This window comes from Orcinus orca, chromosome 1 (genome assembly GCF_937001465.1).
Source record: "Orcinus orca chromosome 1, mOrcOrc1.1, whole genome shotgun sequence".
In the NCBI taxonomy this organism is placed as follows: domain Eukaryota; kingdom Metazoa; phylum Chordata; class Mammalia; order Artiodactyla; family Delphinidae; genus Orcinus; species Orcinus orca.
The window spans coordinates 170,083,746-170,107,344 of NC_064559.1; the positions used below are offsets into that span (position 1 = coordinate 170,083,746).

Genomic DNA, 23,599 nt, shown 5'->3' on the forward strand with positions numbered 1-23,599 from the left:
TATTCTGCTATTGATTCCTTCTAGAGAATTTTTTATTTCATTTATTGTGTGGTTCATCATTGTTTCTTTGCCCTTTAGTTCTTCTAGGTCCTTGTTAAATGTTTCTTGTATTTTCTCCATTCTGTGTCCAACATTTTGGATCATCTTTACTATCATTACTCTGAATTCTTTTTCAGGTAGACTGCCTATTTGCTCTTCATTTGTTTGGTCTGGTGGGTTTTTACCTTCCTCCTTCATCTGCTGTGTATTTCTCTGTCTTCTCATTTTGCTTAACTTACTGTGTTTGGGGTCTCCTTTTCACAGGCTGCACGTTTGTAGTTCCCATTGTTTTTGGTGTCTGTCCCCAGTGGCTAAAGTTGGTTCAGTGGGTTATGTAGGCTTCCTGGTGGAGGGGACTGGTGCCTGTGTTCTGGTGGATGAGGCTGGATCTTGTCTTTCTGGTGGGCAGGTCCACGTCTGGTGGTGTGTTTTGGGGTGTCTGTGGCCTTATTATGATTTTAGGCAGCCTCTCTGCTAGTGGGTGGGGTTGTGTTCCTGTCTTGCTAGTTGTTTGGCATGTGGTGTCCAGCATTGTAGCTTGCTGGTTGTTGAGTGGAGCTGGGTCTTACCGTTGAGATGGAGATGTCTGGGAGAGCTTTCGCTGTTTTATATTATGTGGAGCCAGGAGGAGTCTGGTGGACCAATGTCCTGAACTCGGCTCTCCCATCTCAGAGGTACAGGTCTGACGACTGGCCGGAGCACCAAGATCCTGTTAGCCACATGGCTCAGAAGAAAAGGGAGGAAAAAAAGAACCAAAGAAAGAAAAATAAAATAAAGTTATTAAAATAAAAAATTATTAGTAATAAAAAAATTAAAAAGTAATTTAAAAAAAGAAGGAAGAGAGCCACCAAACCAAAAAACAAATCCACCAATGATAACCAGTGCTAAAAACTATACTAAAAAAACAAACAAACAAACAGAAATCAGACAGAACCCTAGGACAAATGGTAATAGCAAATGTATACAAACAAAATCACACAAAGAAGCATACACATACACACTCACAGAAAGAGAAAAAGGAAAAATATATATATATTTATATATATAAAAAGAAATAAAGGAAGAGAGCAACCAAATCAATCAACAAATCTACCAATAATAAACTCTAAATACTAAAGTAAGGTAAATATAAAACCAAAAACAAATTAGATGCAGAAAGCAAACCCCAAGTCTACAGTTGCTCCCAAAGACCACTGCCTCAATTTTGGGATTATTCGTTGTCTGTTCAGGTATTCCAGAGATGCAGGGTACATCAAGGTGATCGTGGAGATTTAATTTGCTGCTCCTGAGGCTACTGGGAGAGATTTCCCTTTCATTTCTTTGTTCTCACAGCTCCTGGGGTTCAGCTTTGGATTTGGCCCAGCCTCTGCGTGTAGGTCACCTGAGGGCGTCTATTCTTTGCTCAGACAGGACGGGGTTAAAGTAGCAGCTAATTAGGTGGCTCAGGCTCACTCAGGCCGGGGGTGGGGCAGGGAGGGAGGGGTACGGAATGCAGGGCGAGCCTGCAGCGGCAGAGGTGGGAGTGACATTGCAACAGCCTGAGGCATGCTGTGTGTTCTCCCGGGGAAGTTGTCCCTGGATCATGGGACCCTGCAGTGGTGGGCTGCACAGGCTCCTGGGAGGGTAGGTGTGGATAGTGACCTGTGCTTGCACACAGGCTTCTTGGTGTCGGCAGCAGCAGCCTTAGCATCTCATGCCTGTCTCTTGGGTCCGTGCTGATAGACGCGGCTAGTGCCCGTCTCTGGAGTTTGTTTAGGTGGTGCTCTGCATCCCCTCTCCTCCGGCACCCCACAACAATGGTCTCTTGCCTCTTAGGCAGATCCAGACTTTTTCCTGGACTCCCTCCTGGCTAGCTGTGGCGCACTAGCCCCCTTCAGGTGTGTTCACGCAGCCAACCCCAGTTCTCTCCCTGGGATCTGACCCCTGAAGCCCGAGCCTCAGCTCCCAGCCCCCACCCGTCCTGGTGGGTGAGCAGACAAGCCTCTCAGGCTGGTGAGTGTTGGTTGGCACCGATCCTCTGTGCGGGAATCTCTCCGCTTTGCCCTCTGCACCCCTGTTGCTGCGCTCTCCTCCATGGCTCCGAAGCTTCGCCCCCGACCACCCCCCATCTCTGCCATTGAAGGGGCTTCCTAGTGTGTGGAAATTTTTCCTCCTTCACAGCTCCCTCAGAGAGGTGCAGGTCCCATCCCTATTCTTTTGTCTGTGTTTCTTCTTCTTTCTTTTGCCCTACCTAGGTATGTGGGGAGTTTCTTGCCTTTTGGGAAGTCTGAAGTCTTCTACCAGCGTTCAGTGGGTGTTCTGTAGGAGTTGTTCCACATTTAGATGTATTTCTGATGTATTCGTGGGGAGGAAGGTGATCTCCACGTCTTACTCCTCCGCCATCTTGAAGGTCTCCTATCCATTTATCCTTTTAGTAACCTTTTAAATAATATTCCCATTTTAAAAATCAGGAAACTGAAGACCAGAACATTAAGTAACTTGATCAAGATCTACAGTTTACTAGATTTGAACCAGGTAAAACCAAGGTTCAAACCTAAATATGAAAGAGTTTAAAAGCTTTTTCAACTAAGTAACTGTTTCTTTCTCACTGTTCATTTGGAAATAAAATAGACCAGCTGTTGGGTAGGAGAGCAGGGAATTAGGGGGAAATAGACTCAAACATGTAAATACTTCAAAAATAATGGCTTATTTTTCCAGATGAAAATAGAGTGAGTTATTCAGTACAGAAATTTGCTGATTGTGACAAATTGAGTATTATGAGTGTAAAGAAAGATAAGTAGAAATGCCTTCACAGTTTGGATTTCTTGTGCAAATTGTAACAAGATGAGATTTAACAGTGTGAATTGTTTGTTTTCAGCTTGAAAATTAACTTCCAACAGGAGCAGCTAGAAGAAGGAATGTAAAAAAGCAGATATGTAGAAAATAAGATTTAATGTAGTGCTGGGTTTTGATTTCAACCAGAATTTAGAGTGACAGCAAATAAGATTTCTAAAAGACTTATTGTAATAAAAGTTATTAAATTATATCTTTTTAAAATACATGTGCTCTTTTAGATTCTCATTATTGAAATGCTGAATTAATATCTTGCTAGGGATGTTATATGATTAGAAAGTATAACCGAAGAGAATAAAATGAGAGGTTAATACATTTTAATTAACTCTTGATTGCCCACAGGAAAGAATGGTAAGTGCCATGAGAATTCATTAAAGCTGCAAAAATTTAAAGGAAAGGGAGATTGCCTCCATTTAGGGCAAGTCATAAATGTTTTCAGAGCAGAAGGTGGCCTTTGTGGTTTACCTTGAAAGAATGGGCTACATAAGTAGATATGGAGAGTAGTAAAGAAAGCGAAGAGAGTAACATGAGCAAGGAATGGAGGTAGGACATATAGGACATGTTCAAAGAAAAACAGACATTTTGATAAAGCTTATTTATAGATAGAGGAATAGGTTAAGGCTGAAATGGTCGATTGCCATCTCACTGTAGGTTTCTATTGCCTTTGTTGGTCTCATCTTTCAGTTCCAGTTCCTAGCTTGTTTCCTGTAAAGTGGTAGAGTAAAGGACTATAATAGCCTGGAAGGGGGCTAAGGTTTGTTGTTGTTTATCATCATAGGAAAAGATACCATTTATTGAGCACTTACTTAGTTCTGGCACTCCATGTGCTAACCATTTTCCTGTATTTGGTCTCGTTTAATTCTCACAGCAACTACCTGAGAAAACTGGTATTATGTTTATTGTACAGACAAGGAAAATCAAGAAATGGAGAGATGAAGCCAGTTCACAAGGTTAAAGAAGTAGTAACAGATTGACTCACATTCAGATGTTGTCTCTGGTGTTCCACCAGCCTCTTTGGTCATTCCTTCTGTCTCCTTTGCTGATTCTTCCTCTTTTCCCCAACTTCTTTATGTTGTGTTGCTCTAGGTGTCAGGCTGTGGACTTCTTTTCTTCTCTGTCTCTACTCCTTGGGGATCTCATCTAGTGTCATGGTTTTACATACTCTCTATATGCTGATTTTTAACTCTAGCCACATTTTTCCCCTGAACTCTAGACTCATATATCCAACTACTATCCATATCTCCACTCAAATAGCTCATAGATATATCTAACACAACATGTCTAACACCAGACACCTAATCTTCCTCCCCAAACCTGCTTCTCTTGAACCTTTCCCCATCTTAATTAATGGTAATTTCATCTTTAACACTGCTAAGACCTAAAGCCTTAGAATCATCCTTGGTTCTTTTTTTCCTCTTACTCTGTCTCTAATGTATCAGGAAGTCTTCTTGACTTCCTGTCAGGTTCTACCTTCAAATTATGTACAATAAAAACTTTACAATGGCCTAAACCTTTCTAATAATATCTCATCATTATTCCCTTTACTCGCTCTGCTCCAGCCACAGTGACCTTCTTACTATTGCTCAAAAAACAGGCTCATGAACCTTAGGCCCTTTGCTGTTCCCCATTCCTAGGATGATTTTTCTTCATATAGCCACATGATGATCTCCATAACCTCTAACAAATCTTTGCCAAAATGTCACCTTCTCATCTAGCCCAGCACTCACACCGTATTGTTCCCTACTCTTTCTTATTTTATTTTGGCTTATTACTTTCCAGCGTACTATATAAATTAATTTGTTTTTCTCTTATCTGTCTCCTCCTCCTCCTCCCACTAGATTTTGAGGTCCACAGGAACTTAACTTTTTATTCACTGATGTATCCCAAGAACTTTAAACCATACCTGGGTACATAGTATTACTTAATGAATGGGTGAATCAATTACTGTCCTCACAGAGCATGTAAAAGGAGCTCAGTGGATGAGAATCTTTGTAGGGGGAGGGACACGTTGTTTATTTTTTCTGATAAGTGGGTTTTTTTTTTAACATTGTGGTAAAATATACATGACATAAAATTTACCATTTTAAACATTTTTAAGTATACAGTTAGTGGTATTAAGTACCTTCACATTGTTGTGCAACCATTACATTCATCTATCTCCAGAACTTTTTTCATCTTCTAAAACTGAAACTCTGTACCAGTTAAACAAGAACTCCCCATTTCCCCTTCCCACCAGGCCCTGGCAACCACCATTTGCTTACTGTGTTTATGAATTTGACTACTCTAGGTACCTCACGTAAGTGGAATCATATAGTATTTGTCTTTTTGTGTATTGGGCTTATTTCACTTGGCATAATTTCCTCAAGGTTCATCCATGTTGTAACATGTACCAGAATTTCCTTCGTTTTTAAGACTGAATAATATTCTGTTGTATGAATATACCATGTTTTGTTTGTCTATTCATCCATCAATAGACACTTGGGTTGCTTCCACATTTTGACTATTGTGAATAATGCTCCTATTCATATGAGTGTACAAATACCTATTCAAGTCCCTGGTTTTAGTTCTTTTGGGTATATACCAAGAATTGCTAGATCATATGGTAATTCTATTTTTGATTTTTTGAGAAGCCACTGTACTGTTTTCCATGCCTTACTATTTTACATTCCCATCAGTGGTGCACAAGGGTTCCAAGTTCTTTACATTCTTGCCAACACTAACTACTTTCTGGTTTTTTGATAATAGCTGTTTTAATGGGTGTGAAGTGGCAGCTCATTAATTTGATTTGCATTTCCCTAATGATTAGTGATTTTGATCCTTTTGTGTGCATATTGGCCACTTGTATATCTTTGAAGAAATGTCTGTTCAGGTACTTGGCACATTTTTAAAAATCAGTTGTTTGTTTTTTTATTGTTGCATTGTAGGAGTTCTTTATATACTCTGGGTATCAACCCCTTAGGAGACATATGATTTGCAAATATTTTCTCCCATATCATAGGTTGCCTTTTCATTCTGTTGATACTGTCTGTTGGTTCACAAAACTTTTTAATTATGATGTAGTCCAGTTTATCTACTTTTTCTTTTGTTGCCTATGCTTTTAGTGTCCTATCCAAGAAAGTATTGCTAAATCCAATGTTGTGAAACTTTCACTTAAGTTTTCTTCTAAGAGTTTTTAGTTTTAGATCTTACATTTAGGTCTTTGATCCATTTTGAGTTAGTTTTACTTCATTCTTTTTCATGTGGATATCCAGTGTTCCCAACACCACTTGTCCTTTCCCCACTGAGTGGTCTTGACATATTTGTAGAAAATCATTTGACTGTACATACAGGGGTTTATTTCTGGGCTCTCTGTTCTGTTCCATTGACCTAAATGTCTTAAGGCTAGTACTGTTTTGATTATGATAGCTTTGTAATAAGTTTTGAAATCAGAAAGTTTGAGACCTGTAACTTTGTTATTCTTCTTCAAGAATGTTTTTGCTATTCAGGGTTCCCTGAGATTCCATATGAATTTGAGGATGAATTTTCTATTTCTGCAAACAAATGTCATAGGGATTTTCACAGTGATTACATTGAATTCTATGGATTGCTTTGGATAGTATTAATGTCTTAACAATACGAAGTCTTCCAATCCATGAATGTGGGCCGTTTTTCCATTTATCTGTATCTACATTCTTTCAGAATGCTTTTTTTTTTTTTTTTTTTTTTGGCGGTATGTAGGCCTCTCACTGTTGCGGCCCTCCCATTGCGGAGCACAGGCTCCGGACGCGCAGGCTCAGTGGCCATGGCTCACGGGCCCAGCCTCTCCCCGGCATGTGGGATCTTCCTGGACCGGGGCACGAACCCGTGTCCCCTGCATCAGCAGGCGGACTTTCAACCACTGCGCCACCAGGGAAGCCCCAGAATGTTTTATAGTTGTCAGTATACGTGTCCTCCTTGGCTAATTCCTAAGTATTTTATTCTTTTTGATGCTATTGTAAATGACATTGTTTTCTTAATTTCCTTTACAGATTGTTCGGATTATCAGTGTATGGAAATGCTATTGATTTTTTGTTCGTTGATTTTGTATCCTGCTACCTTGTTCAAGTCATTTATTCTAAACACGTTTTTTGTTTGTTTGTTTGTTTGTAGAATCTTTAGGGTTTTCTGCATGTAAGATCATGTCGTCTGCAAACAGAGATAATTTTACTTCTTCCTTTCCAGTTTGGATGCCTTTTTTTTCCCCCTTGCCTAATTGCTCTGGCTAGGATTTCTATGTTGAAAAGAAGTGGTGAAGGTGAGCATCCTTGTCTTGTTAAAAATTTTAGAAAAAAAGCTTTCAATCTCTCACCATTGGTATGATGTTCAGTGTTGGCTTTTCATATACGGTCTTTATTATGTTGAAGTAGTTTTCTTCTTTTCCTAGTTTGCTCAATGTTTTATCATGAAAGGATTTTGAATTTTGTCAATTGCTTTTTCTGCATCAATTGAGATGATCACATGGCTTTTTTTTCCCTTCATTCTGTTAATGTGATGTATTACATTAGTTGATTTTCCTATGTTGAACCATCTTTACATACAGAATGAGAGCCTGTAGCTTCCTTACCAGTGATCTAACTGACATCGTGATTTGAATGAGGATCTTAGAACTAAAACTCTTTAGAATTGAATGGGCTTCGTGTTAGTGGTGTCTGGGGCTGAGTTATACAGACTTTCCACAGACTCAGAAATATCAGAGGTCTGAACGTTCTTTCTCTTTCTTCTTTTGTTTTCAAAGCTATATACAAGGTCATCCAAACTTTGTTTTTGCATTTTTCTCATTTAATCTTTAAAATGGTTATATGAGACAGGTGCTATTTTCTTTCTCACTTTAATAATGAGGAAAATGAGACTCTGACCAAGCAGTTTGCCCAAGATCACAATAACTGTAGCAATGCTCAGTTTCTAATCCATGTTTTATTTCAGAGCTCATGCTGTTAATCACTTTGTTACCATGCCTCTGCCTTATATCTTCTCATCCAGTTCTGACAATACAAAAATTGGCATAGGGTGATGCCACAGATTTTTTTCTCTCCCAAACTTACATTACTGCCTTTGTTAGAGCAGAAGGAACCTTAGACATGCTATGGACCAGAGTTTTCACATTATTTTCCACGAAACCAGCTTCCAGAGAAGTCTTCAGGGAATTGGTAGAATCTAGTTTCATTATTTTTTAAGTATCTTTGAATTTTTAAAAACTGCAAGTTAATTAGGTATATGCATTCATATCTGTTACAAACCAGATTTTAACATATTGGAATGCACTGGTGCTTTAAAGAACTATCAAGTTAAGTGGTTTTTGTGCAAACCTCTGAGTAAACATTTATTTAAACCACCCTGAGATTACGAGACTGTTGTTCAAAAGTGTATATTATAGCTACTTTCTTGGATGAATTATGTTTTTCAAATAAAGCAACCAAAACCAAGTACAGAAATAAGTTTGATCCCTGACTTTAAACATTTGTGTTAATCAAAATTGCTTCATTGTTGCTGTGATAAATAAATGTTATAAATTTGAACTTAAAAATGAATTTAAAGGGCTTCCCTGGTGGCGCAGTTGTTACGAATCCACCTGCCAATGCAGGGGACACAGGTTCAAGCCCTGGTCTGGGAAGATCCCACATGCCGCGGAGCATCTAAGCCCGTGTGCCACAACTACTGAGCCTGCACTCTAGAGCCCACGAGCCACAACTACTGAAGCACAAGTGCCTAGGGCCCATGCTCCGCAACAAGAGAAGACACTGCAATGAGAAGGAAGTTCAAAGTTAGTTACAATATGGAATATGAAACTGTTATCAATGAACTTTTCATACTCTGTTAAACTCCATTAGTCTTTCTTCCACATTGAATGAACTTTTTATCCATATATGATTTTGTAACATGCATTGATCATTTGGAATTGGTTCACTGAGTTATGCATGTCTTCCAAATGTTGACACATTTCATTATAAATGGTTTCTTAAATCATCTTTATTGATATCACCATCCATCTCATGAGTGTCTTTTAAGTATTGGTATAATGTTAAGCTTACAAGGCAGATAATACTTTCCAAGGTTCCAGTTTTTACTTGAAAGCTTCAATTTTCATCATCTGCAACAAATACTTTCAGTTGTTTTCCTTAAAGTGACAGATACACTTTATTTAGGAAGAAGTGTTGCCCAATACCTAAATCTGAATAACCATTGTTATCTGTCACTTCTTGCAAGTAAAAATGGTGTTCCATGAAAAAAGCAGCTGGTTCACCTTGTTTCTCAGACCATCATATAAGTGCTTTTCCTCCTCATAACTGATTATACTTTGGTACTCAGCAGAAGTGCTTTGTGTGTATTTCTAATTTTGTCTTCCATAGTTTTTAAAAGGACCTAAGGGTCACCATTTATTTTAAATCAATAGTTTTTATTGATTCATCAAGGACAGATGTTCATAAGTGCAACTGGCCTTTTTATCCCCCTGCGAGTTTGTGAGGGTGAACAGTACAGTTGCTACCAGCCAGTACAGTTTGGTGCTGCTGCCTTGATTCCCACTAAAGCACCCACCACTTTTTTTTTTAACCCACCACTGGTTTTGCAACATTGTTGCAGATAATACAGTGAGAAAGATAAATAACATCTTCATATTCTGAAAGTAGTTTTGACCTTACAGACCTCCCTTAAGGGGCCTTGGGGGACTTTTGGAGTGCTTGGACCACACTTTGAGAACTGCTGATCTAATATATTCTAAAACATTTTCCTGTTGCCCTATACTGCGCTGGTCTCTGTTCCCTCAGGCCAGTTTGCTCCCAGGAGGTATCTGGGACAGATGTCTCCTTTTATTCAGAACAAGAGCAAGAGAAATAATCTCAGTGTTCTGGAGAAAAAACTGAAGAGCGAGGCTATCTTTTTAGTCCCATATTTAGGCTGGTGCTTCTGCTCTTCTCTTAATACACACTTCCTGTGGTGGTGTTGTCTGGTTCTGTGCCTTCAACTACATCCTGTTTCCTGATGACTCCTAGATTTTGTCCTCTATGCCTGAACTCTCTCCTGAACTTCCAGTACTTTCAAGTTGCCTGCTGGATATTTCTCCTTAGGTGTCAAGCTCAACAATGCTTAAAGTTAATAATCACCTTTTCCAATTAGTCTCTCCTTCAAAGTATAGTATAAACAATAACAAAGAGCCAAGCTTTACCTCCTTCTACATTCTACTTTATGTACTAATGACACTATTATTGGCCCTCAGCCAATCATCCTAGACTTTTTCTCTATCATTCCTCATCTCCCATAAATTGCCAAGTCTTGTTCTTTTACCCGCAATTGGACTCTGATTGTCTGTTCCTCATTATACTCAGCTTTGTTTGGGTCCTCATCATGTTTTACCTGGACTATGATATCAAGTCGCCTCCAGTCTCTTTACCTGCTGGTCTTGCATGACTGCCAGAATTGTCTTTGTTAACATCTGATCATATTACTAACCACAAATCTAATCACTAGCCTCGTGCTCCAAATATATGTGTGTGGATATATATATAACTTTTTATTACTTATATTTATATGCTATTTATATTGTAAACATTTATATATCATATATTATTATATATTTTTTAATATATTGTCTGTTATATTATTTATATGTGTGTGTGTGTGTGTATATATATATATATATATTTGATGGTCTTTTACTTAATGTGACACAGATATATGTCTGAAAGTAAAGTTGTCCACCTTATGAAATGTAAAACAATACTAAACATCTGGATATCCCATCTCTGCTCATAGCACTACCATCTACTCAGTTGCCCAAGCAGAGACCTGCGAGTCATCCCAGGTTGCATTCCTACTCTCCCATCCCAGAACTTTCGACACATAGCAAAGGCTTACAGATTGATTAACTGCTGAAAAAATGAATAAATCATTTGTCTCAAATCTGCTACGTTGTCATAAGATTTTGAATTCAATGGAAACATAAACAGTCTAGAGAGTTGTCGTCATCCATAGGACATGGATGCTTGAGTCCAGCTGCCTGAACTTACTCAGATAACAGTGCTAGTTCCTTAGGTTTTCTAAGTCTCAGTTTCCTAAAGTATTTATTGTGGTTCCTGTCGTAGTAAATGGTAGTTGTTGTTATTGCTGTTACTGCTTTTTAGTTTAATGGTTTCCAAATGCAGACTAGTTACTTGTAATATACTCTTCATTAGTTCCAAATGAAATAGAGACAAGGGAGAGGGAGAGAGAGAGAGAGAGAGAGAGAGAGAGAGTGAGTGTGTGTGTGTGTGTGTGTGTGTGTGTGTGTGTGTGTGTGTGTTTGTGTTGTCAGCTCTTTTCCTGGAAAGGATTCTTTTAGTCTACAATTGTTTTCTCTTCTCTTTAGCTTTTTAAGTTCTTTTTGTTTGACAAATGAAAGCTGGACTTTTTTTTTTTTTTTTTAGTTTTCATGGTTAAGTTGATAAATATGTGTTTTCCCCCAACTTATATATAGGCTCTTAACATACTTATTTAGTTTACTTGTTCATAAACTCAACATCTGAAAACCACGGAGCCTCAGAGAGGTGGCATTGCGTACCCAAGGTCACAAACACAGGACATTTACCTTCCTTACTCACACCTCTATACCCCTGTCCTTTTTCACCGGGAAATTTAGTCAGCAAAAAGATTAATCCCACAGAACAGGAGAATTGTAAGCTTTCAAAATAAATTAGAAACATAAGGGTAAATTTTTGTTATTAAAAATTAATCACTCTACACCTACCTTTAAAATATTGTAGTTATGATAGTAATAGAAGGACGTTAAATTTTTTTTTTTTTTTTTTTTGCGGTACGCAGGCCTCTCACTCTTGTGGCCTCTCCCGTTGCGGAGCACAGGCTCCAGACGGGCAGGCTCAGCGGCCATGGCTCACGGGCCCAGCCACTCCGCGGCATGTGGGATCTTCCTGGACTGGGGCACGAGCCTGTGTCCCCTGCATCGGCAGGCAGACTCTCAACCACTGTGCCACCAGGGAAGCCCCCAGGACGTTAAATATTTTTAATATTTTGTCTCAATTATTTTAGCATTTCCTCCTGGTGATAGACACATTGCAGACAAATAAAGAAAACTAAAGAAAGCAAATTCAGGTCACTCAGTTTCTACATATATTTTATTTTGACTTGTAAATGTTCTTTTTACGCTTCATTATAAATGAGATTATCTGTGGTGCCAGAAAATTTTTGCATGGAATATTTTACTAACTCCTAACTGAGAAAATGCAGAATCTTTCCAACTCTTTTTTTTTTTTTTTTTGATAATCTCCTGTTATTTGTTACCAGCTACCTGTACAAATGAAAATTGCATTGATGGTGACTATCAAGAATTTGAAGAATTCTTTTTTTTTATTTTTTAATTTTTTTGGCTGCACTGTGTGGCATGTGTGATCTTAGTTCCCTGACCAGGGATCGAACCCACACCCTCTGCAGTGGAAGCGAGGAGTCTAAACCTCTGGACCACCAGGGAAGTCCCTTCAATTCTTAATTAAAGCTTTATAACATTCTGAGGATATAGAAGGGAACTCATGGTGTCCCCAGAGCATCTTTGACACCAGCATTAGTAAAATGCCAAGTAGGTCTTCGTTTTTACAGGCAATGACTCAGGCTAAGCATGCAGATGTTCATATATTTTACAATTCTTAGCCTCTGCTTTCTTTCATGTTTCTTCTCTAATTTTTTCCATTTCCACAAACCACAAGTCATGAATGTTTCTTCAAGGCCACTTAATTTTGGAATGGAAAAATGTATGTGCATGAGCAGGTGTATATTTGGGTATAGTGAGTGTATATCTCTGTCTCCTCCCACCTCCTTTCTGTCCACAAGTAAAAGTGTGAAAGCTTTTTTGTAAAGTCTTTTTTGCCCCTTCCACATAAATCTAGGTGTTATTTCTCCTTTACTCTCTTTGAACTTTAACACTTACTGTGTAGCAGTTGTGTACATGTATATCACTCAGTTAAATCATAAGTTCCTTGAAGGTAGATGTTGTGTCTTATTTCCCCCTAAATCCCTAGTACCTAGGCTTGAACATAAAAGATGCTTACTAAATGTGAATGGATTAGTGGGTCAGTGAGTGAGTGAACTAATTGAAGACCAGCTTGAGAAAGTAGATCCTTTACTAATGACTATGATTCACGAGTATCTCTGGAAGGTTCTTTGTGAGCTTGAGCTTAATTATTTTATGGATTGTGCATGGGTCATGGAGAAAAAAAAGCTTTCTTCTTCCTCCCAGGATTCTCTGGTAGACAGCTGTTCTTTGGGATTATTTGTGAGCCTTAAGGTTTCCCTTATTCCTTGTTGGTCAGCTGGTTGTACTAAGAAATGTTATGGTATCTGTTTGGAATATCCTTAGTAACTAGATGGTTTCTGTCCTTTTTATCCTTTAATATTTTCAGCAAATATGAGTGTTCTTGACCTTGAGGATACAGTAGTGAACAAAACAAAGTTCCTGTCGTTTTTAGAGCTTATGTAAACAAATATATAACATGTCAGTTATGATGATTGCTATGAATTAAATGAGAGTAAAGGGGTAAAAAGTGATATGCCTAAAATGTAGCTTTATCATTCACACCTCACAAAAAATCATGTCAGCATAGTATGATCTCAAATAAGTAAGGAAAAAAATACCAGGGAAAAAAGCTGGTAAAGAAGTATGATAAAATATTGGTATGGGTTCCTTCTTTCCTCCTCTCTCTTTCTTTCCTTTCTTTTAAATTGAAGTGTAATTGACAAGCATTATGTTAATTTCAGGTGTACAACATAATGATTCAACATTTGTGTGCATTGCAAAATGATCGCCTCAATAAGTTTATTTACCATCTATCACCATACAAAGTTACAAATTTTTTTCCTTGTGATGAGAACTTTTAAGATTTACTTTCTTAGTAACTTTCAAGTTTGCAATACAATATTACTAACTTTAGTCCCCATGCTGTACATTACATACCCATGACTTATTTATTTTATGAGTGGCAGTTTGTACATTTTAACCCCTTCATCCACGTTGCCCATTCCTCAACCCCTCTCCTCAGAATTATTTCCGCTAATCAGATTATAGATGATATTTTTAAATTATGCTTTTATGTATTTCTCCAAAGTGATCATTACCTTTATTCTTGGGGAGAAGAGGGTGCTAATCAGATTACCTTTGCATTCAAAGTCTGATTCTGCTGACCCATGGCTCCTGTGTGCCTCAAGAAAAAGAAAGCCACGTACTGAGTTCCTCTCCCAGTATTTCTGTGACTCCTCAGCAGGTGTCTCACACATAGTGTGAACAAGTTCATGCTCAGTGAGTCCTTCCAGTTTCTGGACAGGTCTCTGCTTCATATCAACCATGATCAATATCTGAGAAAGTTCTTTCCAAAGTCTTATTTTCCCAATTCAGGCAAAAGTGCTTTGTCATTCATCTAGGATACATTCCCCAGTGTTTGGACCAATGCTGAGTTCATTTCTTATGATGGAGGATGTATAGAAAAACTCTGAGGAGACCTTCAAGATGGCGGAAGAGTAAGACATGGAGATCACCTTCCTCCCCACAAATACATCAGAAATACATCTACATGTGGAACAACTCCTACAGAACACATACTGAACGCTGACAGAAGACCACAGACTTCCCAAAAGCTGTGGGGCTGACAGGGTCTTTGTGCTCCGGCCGGGTGTCAGACCTGTGCCTCTAGGTGGGAGAGCCAAGTTCAGGACATTGGTCGACCAGAGACCTCCTGGCTCCACATAATATCAAGTGACGAAAGCTCTCCCAGAGATCTCCATCTCTGGAGATCTCTGGGAGAGCTTTCGTCATTTGATATTGTGGAGCCAGGGCTCCACAATATATGTGGAAGGGGCAAAAAAGACTTTACAAAAAAGCTTTCACACTTTTACTTGTGGACAGAAAGGACCCAGCTCCACTCAACGACCAGCAAGCTACAGTGCTGGACACCCTATGCCAAACAACTAGCAAGACAGGAACGCAACCCCACCCATTAGCCTAAAATCACAGTAAGGTCACAGACACCCAAAAACACACACTGGACATGGTCCTGACCACCAGAAAGACAAGGTCCAGCGTCATCCACCAGAACACAGGCACCAGTCCACTCCACCAGGAAGCCTACACAACCCACTGAACCAACCTTAGCCACTGCGGGCAGATACCAAAAACAATGGGAACTACGAACCTGCAGCCTGTGAAAAGGCGACCACAAACACAGTAAGTTAAGCAAAATGAGAAGACAGAGAAAACACACAGCAGATGAAGGAGCAAGGTAAAAACCCACCAGACCAAACAAATGAAGAAACAAATAGGCATTCTACCTGAGAAAGAATTCAGAGTAATGATAGTAAAGATGATCCAAAATCTTGGACACAGAATGGAGAAAATACAAGAAACGTTTAACAAGGACCTAGAAGAACTAAAGAGCAAACAAACAATGATGAACCACACAATAAATGAAATTAAAAATTCTCTAGAAGGAATGAATAGCAGAGTAACTGAGGCAGAAGAACGGATAAGTGACCTGGAAGATAAAATAGTGAAAGTAACTACCGCAGAGCAGAATAAAGAAAAGAGAATGAAAAGAATTGAGGACAGTCTCAGAGACTTCTGGGACAACATTAATTGCACCAGCATTTGAATTATAGGGGTCCCAGAAGAAGAAGAGAAAAAGAAAGGGACTGAGAAAATATTGGAAGACATTATACTTGAAGACTGCCCTAATATGGGAAAGGCAGTAGTCATTCAAGTCCAGGAAATGCAGAGTCCCACACAGGATAAATCCAAGGATAAACAGGCCAAGACACATATTAATCAAACTATCAAAAATTAAATACAAAGAAAAAATATTAAAAGCAGCAAGGGAAAAGCAACAAATAACACACAAGGGAATCCCCATCAGGTTAACGGCTGATCTTTCAGCAGAAACTCTGCAAGCCAGAAGGGAGTGGCAGGACATATTTAAAGTGATGAAAGGGAAAAACCTACCACCAAGATTACTCTACCCAGCAAGGATCTCATTCAGATTCAACCGAGCAATTAAAACCTTTACAGACAAGCAAAAGCTAAGAGAATTCAGAACCACCAAACCAGCTTTACAACAAATGCTAAAGGAACTTCTCTAGACAGGAAACAAAAGAGAAGGAAAAGACGTACAATAACAAACCCAAACCAATTAAGAAAATGGGAATAGGAACATACATATCCATAACTACCTTAAATGTAAATGGATTAAATGCTCCAACCAAAAGAAATAGACTGGCTCAATGGATACAAAAACAAGATCCATATATATGCTGTCTACAAGAGACCGACTTCAGACCAAGGGACACATACAGACTGAAAGTGAGGGGGTGGAAAAAGATATTCCATGCAAATGGAAACCAAAAGAAAGCTGGAGTAGCAATTCTTATATCAGACAAAATAGACTTTAAATAAAGACCAGTAAAACAGACAAAAAAGGACACTACGTAATGACCAAGTGATCAATCCAAGAAGAAGGTATAACAATTGTAAATACTTATGCACCCAACACAGGAGCACCTCAATACATAAGGCAAATGCTAACAGCCATAAAAGGGGAAATCGACAGTAACACAATCATAGTAGGGGACTTTAAACACCCCACTTTCACCAATGGACAGATCATCCAAAATGAAATTAAATAAGGAAACACAAGCATTAAATGACACATTAGACAAGATGGACTTAATTGATATTTATAGGACATTCTATCCAAAAACAACAGAATACACCTTCTCAAGTGCTCATGGAATATTCTCCAGGATAGATCATATCGTGGGTCACAAATCAAGCCTGGTAAATTTAAGAAAATTGAAATTGTATCAAGTATCTTTTCCAACCACAACGCTGTGAGACTAGTTATCAATTACAAGAAAAATTCTGTAAAAAATACAAGCACATGGAGGCTAAACAATACGCTACTAAATAACCAAGAGATCACTGAGGAAATCAAAGAAAAATCAAAAAATACCTAGAAACAAATGACAATGAAAACACGACGACCCAAAACCTATGGGATGCAGCAAAAGCAGTTCTAAGAGCGAAGTTTATAGCAGTACAATCCTACCTCAAGAAAAAAGAAGCATCTCAATTAAACAACCTAACCTTACACCTAAAGCAATTAGAGATAGAAGAACACAAAAAACCCAAAGTTAGCAGAAGGAAAGAAATCATAAAGATCAGACCAGAAATAAATGAAAAAGAAATGAAGGAAATGACAGCAAAGATCAATAAAACTAAAAGTGGGTTCTTTGAGGAGATAAACAAAATTGATAAACCATTAGCCCGACTCATCAAGGAAAAAAGGGAGAAGACTCAAATCAATAGAATTACAAACGAAAAGGAGAAGTAACAACGAGACACTGCAGAAATACAAAGGATCATGAGAGATTACTACAAGCCAATAAAATGGACAACCTGGAAGAAATGGACAAATTCTTAGAAAAGCACAACCTTCCTAGACTGAACCAGGAAGAAATAGAAAATATAAACAGACCAATCACAAGCACTGAAATTGAGACTGTGATTAAAAATCTTCCAACAGACAAAAGCCCAGGATCAGATGGCTTCACAGGTGAATTCTCTCACACATTTAGAGAAGAGCTAACACCTATTCTTCTCAAGCTCTTCCACAATATAGCAGAGGTAGGAACACTCCTAAACGCATTCTATGGGGCCACCATCACCGTGATACCAAAACCAGACAAAGATGTCTCAAAGAAAGAAAGCTACAGGCCAATATCACTGATGAACATAGATGCAAAAATCCTCAACAAAATACTAGCAAACAGAATCCAACAACACATTAAAAGAATCATACACCATGATCAAGTGGGGTTTATCACAGGAAAGCAAGGATTCTTCAATATATGCAAATCAATAAATGTGATAAACCATATTAACAAATTGAAGGAGGGAAACCATATTATTATCTCTCTATGACATAAATCACAGCAAGATCCTTTTTGACCCACCTCCTAGAGAAATGGAAATTAAAAAATATAAACAAATGGGACCTAATGAAACTTAAAAGCTTTTGCACAGCAAAGGAAACCATAAACAAGATGAAAAAATAACCCTCAGAATGGGAGAAAATGTTTGCAAATGTATCAACAGACAAAGGATTAATCTTCAAAATATACAAGCAGCTCATGCAAGTCAATATCAAAAAAACAAACAACCCAATCCAGAAATGGGCAGAAGACCTAAATAGACATTTCTCCAAAGAAGATATACAGATTGCCAACAAACACATGAAAGGATGCTCAACATCAGTAATCATTAGAGAAATGCAAATCAAAATTGCAATGAGGTATCACCTCATACCAGTCAGAATGGCCATCATCAAAAAATCTAGAAACAATAAATGCTGGAGAGGGTGTGGAGAAAAGGGCACCATCTTGCACTGTTGGTGGGAATGTAAATTGATACAGCCACTATGGAGAACAGTATGGAGGTTCCTTAAAAAACTAAAAATAGAACTACCATACAACCCAGCAATCCCACTACTGGGCATATACCCTGAGAAAACCATAATTCAAAAAGAGTCAGGTACCACAATGTTCATTGCAGCTCTATTTACAATAGCCAGGACATGGAAGCAACCTAAGTGTTCATGGACAGATGAATGGATAAAGAAGGTGTGGCACGTATATACAATGGAATATTACTCAGCCATAAAAAGAAACAAAACTGAGTTATTTGTAGTGAGGTGGATGGACCTAGAGTCTGTCATACAGAGTGAAGGAAGTCAGAAAGAGAAAAACAAATACCATATGCTAACACATATATATATGGAATCAAAAAAAAAAATGTTCTGAAGAACCTAAAGGCAGGACAGGAATAAAGATGCAGACATAGAGAATGGACTTGAGGACACGGGGAGGGGGAAGGGTAAGCTGGGACAAAGTAAGAGAGTGGCATGGACATACATATACTACCAAATGTAAAATAGATAGCTAGCGGGAAGCAGCCACATAGCACAGGGAGATCAGCTTTGTGACCACCTAGAGGGGTGCTATAGGGAGGGTGGGAGGGAGACGCAAGAGGGAGGAGATATGGGGATATATGTATATGTATAACTGGTTCACTTTGTTATAAAGCAGAAACTAACACACCATTGTAAAGCAATTATACTCCAATAAAGATGTTAAAAAAATACTCTAGTAACCTACATGTAGCATATTCTTCATATACAAGTGTCATGTTTTTTATTAGTGTCTTTCACAATGTACACTTCATAATATTTCAGTCAAACCTGACCTAACTCAGCAGTGTTGTCACATGTGTTATGACTGCTTGTAAAAGCTGTGGTACCATGGCAGAGCAAAAGCGTGAAGCAGATTTTTTAGTCCGTCAAGTGAAATGAGCCCAACTCCTTTTCCATCATTACCCTTATACCAATCAGGAGAGCGTCTGCATCCTGCTCAGGCTGTGCCTCAGCTGCCACTGCATCAGGAATTACAGGAAGAGGAGGAGAAAGAAGGGAAAGCCTGAAACAGCACCCATGACTAGGCAGGGCCTGAGGCTGTGGGACGCAGCAGATATGTAGTAATACAAAACCATCTTTTATGGCTAAAGCTGTAGGATTTCCTGTAAGTCTGGACTCTCAACATCTTCTTCAGGTTCAGAGTTATTGGTGTGTCCCTAAAGGACTGATTTTCTCTGTGCTTCTACCTACCTCATGACTGTCTTGGTGACAAGAAAAAGATAATGTGTATCTTCCTTGCCCCTCTTCTGTTTATGTCCATGGTGTACTCACTGTTAGAGGTAAGGGCACACTTTACACATTTAAATGAGTGGGTGAGCACACTTTGTCCTAAAACTGATTTGATGTAAAGATGAGTTAAGGAAGAGCAAGGAGCATTTTTCTACGCATCTTTGCTCTGTCTTACCCTCTCTTTTGAGATTCACTTTCTTCTTCCTTTGTTTCTTTCTGCTTTCCTATATCAAGCAGCAATTCCTATAAATATTCTTTGACCTTATTGGTAGCCTTTATGCCTGAACAGACAAAACCTATCTCAAAGTAAGTCAGTTTGTTCCAGCTGAAAATGTTAGTCTATTTGTTAAGTGCACTATGATGGAACAGATAACTTCTCATGCCTGTGGAGCAGGGATTAAATACTGCTTTTGCAATGACTGTTCCTTCTGCCTGGAATAGATTTCTCTCCCCCACCTCCATCTATTCAGCAGACTCCATCCCTTATTTAAAAGACCTAGGTCAAATGTAATGGCTTATTTGATGCTTTTCCCGATTCTCCCAGCAGTTAATGGCTTCTACTACAGGTTTTTTATACCTCTCTAATAGCTCATTTAAGATTATTTTATTATTGTTTGTGTATATGTCTGTCACTATACTATGAACTTTTCAGACATAGGAACTCTATCTTCTTATTTTCTTCAGTTTTATATATGGCCAATGAATCTTTTTTGACCATTCGTTCTTTGTTGGATAAGTGTTATTCCTTGTTTTTAAGGACCTTACAATCTAGTAGGGGTGATATATCAATCACAGATAACCATAATACAAACTAGAATGCTGTCAGTGCCACAAAGAAGGAAGCAATCACTTCTTGCTGTGTGAATTAGAGATACCTAGGTTATTCTAGGCTTTGTGGATATGGTAGTATTTGAAACGGACCTTGAAGGGTGTGTGTGAAATGTGTAATTAATGGTGTAGTTTTTTTTACTTCATGATGTCTTTATTAGAAATAGTTTAAGCACACGGTAGCTATATTATTTGACGTGTATTCCAAAGCCTTAAACACTTTACCTAGAGTTAGTTCACCTGTTTTTGATTCTTCAATGATTCATCCGTGTGTTAACTGTCTTTGTGGGCCTAAATTCAGGGATTAATATTTGGCATTCGATATTTTTCATTTGTCTGAATGTTACTAACCAAAAGAGGACATGAAATTTCATGTCTTTCTGTCCTATTGCATTGATTTTCTTTATTCATTTTAGCCACAGACCCCTTTGCTTCTGTTTTTGGAAATGAATCATTTGAAGATGGATTTGCTGACTTCAGCACATTGTCAAAGGTAATCTGCAGTACGTAGTAGAAAAGTAAAATATACTGTGTTTCCACCAAAGGAGTGATCCTTTCTTTTGATTTTATAACCTGACCCTCACAGAGATTGCAACTTGATTTCAGTAAGGCACAGCAAACATTGATTTCAGACAGAAATGAAATATAAGATGTAATCAAAGTAGACATTTCTGTGCACAAAGACAATGGTGATGGTACAGATAATTATAATTTTCTACCGGCAGGTCTGCTCAACAACTTTAAGAGTCTTCTGTCTTTTTAAATATGTTTCTTCCAATTGAACTACATTTTCCCCCTGTTGACTGTCTGGGTCAATAGCTGTAAAATCTGGACATTCATTCCATCCTCTCTGTACTGATTGCTTGATTTTATGTTCTGAGACTGTTAAGGTTAGTATTAAGATAATTAATAGCCCAGCACTATTAGGTAGTGGACTATATATGTCAACTACCTATTTTCCAATGTAGCCCTAGGATTGATTCAGGCCAAAAGAGTAAACTTAGAGTATATGTCACACTGTCTCTATCATTGGTTCTCAACTGGGTGTTATTCCCCCCACCCCCACCCCCCAGGAAACATTTGGCAATGTCTAGAGACATTTTCGGTTGTCACAGCTGAGGAGGAGGGCTGTTCATATGTAGTGGATAGAGACCAGGGATGTTGTGCAACACCCTGTCCAGTGCCACAACACAGAGCTATATCCAGCCCAAAATGTCAGCATGCTTCTTTAGAGAAACACTGGCCTAAACTGCAATATCCGATTCATTATAGAAAAGTGAATCTTTCATTACTCCATATATTAGAGAGGCCAGGTCTTCAGACCCACAATAAGACTTATGCCATGGGATCAGTTTGCTTAAAAAACAAAATTGACTTTCAGGTTGTCTTTAATGTTTTTTAAGATGCCATTTTCTTTGACTTTAGTATTAAATCTTTCCTATATTTAAGTGCATTGGCAAGTGTGGAATCAGTATTTTTTCGTTTATCATTTGGATCAGATAGTCACTTGAGGAAAAATATATTAGTCTCTTTATAAAGGGCCTCAATGGTTTTGTATCACCTGAATCTTAATAAACCTTTAATCCAGAGTTGGCTTGTTTTGGTACGATCTGTTGCTCTTAATAAGTAGTGATGTTATAATCACTACTCACATAGAACAATTAAAAAATTTTTTTCCACTTTGGTTCTGAATGCAAAGGTTAAAATGTTAGTGCTCTCAGAATTGAAATAAATAAAGCTGCGTAATACTGAAGATCACTCTTCCAAATGCTCCATAACCGCGTACGGTTTGGTTGGCATAATATATATAACCATGAGTAATTTCTTTTCAAACAAAGGTCAACAATGAAGATCCTTTTAGTTCATCCACATCAAGCTCCATCAGCAATATGGTCATTACAAAAAATATGCTTGAGGAAACATCCATCAAAACTGAAGATGTACCCCCAGCACTGCCACCAAAGATTGGAACTCCAACAAGACCCTGCCCACCACCACCTGGTATGAGAGTTGATACCTTTCCTAAATCAACTACTTCCTTTTTCTTTCTGAAAAGTATTGTGTGGGCCTTATTTGTAGACTTTATATAAAGGGCCTTAAACAAAACAAGTCCAAAAACACAGCAGAAGCCTGCTGCTATCATCTGTTCTGACCTTAATGCAGAATTACAGATATGTGCCTAAGAAGCCAGCCTGTGTAACTGTCATGAACTATTTTTCTAGCAAGAGCTAATTTCTCTTTAAATCATTTTAGAGAGGCAGTAAATGAAAAAAGGAAAGTACCAACGAAATCTCTTACTTTTTGGAAGCTCATTGATTACCATTTGAACAACAGTTTCCTGTGCTTTGGTATTTTAATAAATTTCTATAAGCAAAGATTAATTCGAAGTCCCTTTCTTTTTCCTGCTAAATGTGAAGTCTTCCTTAAGTCCTTTAATGTGAGAATATATGGCCTTTTTGGTATCCAGAATTCAGCTTTTCGGTGTCAGAATTTTAAAAGAAAGTATTGTTTTTCTTGAAGGAAAATATTATTTTACTTGACTTGATAAGAGACTCCTTTATTTTATAAAAGTGATGTTTTTGGTCTAGAAACAAATTCTTACTATTCTTATTTTTTTTGTTTTGTTTAGCACTGTAAAGAAAAAGGGGTTTTGTTTGTTTGTTTTTAATGAAGATAATAAAGTTCATGAGAAGTGGTAAAAAGGCAATCCCCTGAATAGTTGTGGTGCTACTTGTGAGAAGACACATCTGGTACATTATTGTTTTAACCATATGTCATTCCGTGGTAAATTTTCAGCCTCAGTAGTTCTAGAATATTATTCTTGCATTTTCATAATAGCCTCCCTATGGTATTTCTTGGGCAGATTTTTTTTTCTTCTTTGATTTAAAGAATTGCAAATAAAATTGTTAATACCCAGCTACCTGTTGAAAACTCAGGAGAACTGAACTGAACTCCTTTTATCTTTTAAGGAAAAGTAGCCTGTATCATATATTACTAGAGAGTAAGGTTGTCAGAATATATTTTTTAAAAATGATAGTTAATGTGCTCATTTAAGTTTTATACCAGTAAGGTGCCAATAGTGAAGTTATTTTTAAAATCCTAAGTAAACTAATATACTAGTGCTGTAACTAAATCTAGACTTCAGCAAAGTGAGTATATAT

The 23,599-nt window shown here is 38.0% G+C and overlaps 1 protein-coding gene across 5 annotated transcripts in view; it reads left to right on the plus strand.

The window, feature by feature from the left end:
* EPS15 (epidermal growth factor receptor pathway substrate 15) overlaps positions 1–23,599 on the plus strand; it is a 162,216-nt gene that overhangs the window by 133,154 nt on the left and 5,463 nt on the right. For 2 of the 5 annotated variants that reach the window (XM_004273868.4, XM_033435541.2), the window contains 2 exons: positions 20,855–20,931; positions 22,277–22,439. In XM_004273868.4, the coding sequence (XP_004273916.1) occupies positions 20,855–20,931; positions 22,277–22,439 (240 nt within the window). Of the gene's footprint in view, positions 1–5,107; positions 5,168–6,999; positions 7,145–13,626; positions 20,932–22,276; positions 22,440–23,599 lie in introns of those variants that run through there. The other 3 variants (XM_033435540.2, XM_049700072.1, XM_033435542.2) reach the window with 3 other exon arrangements.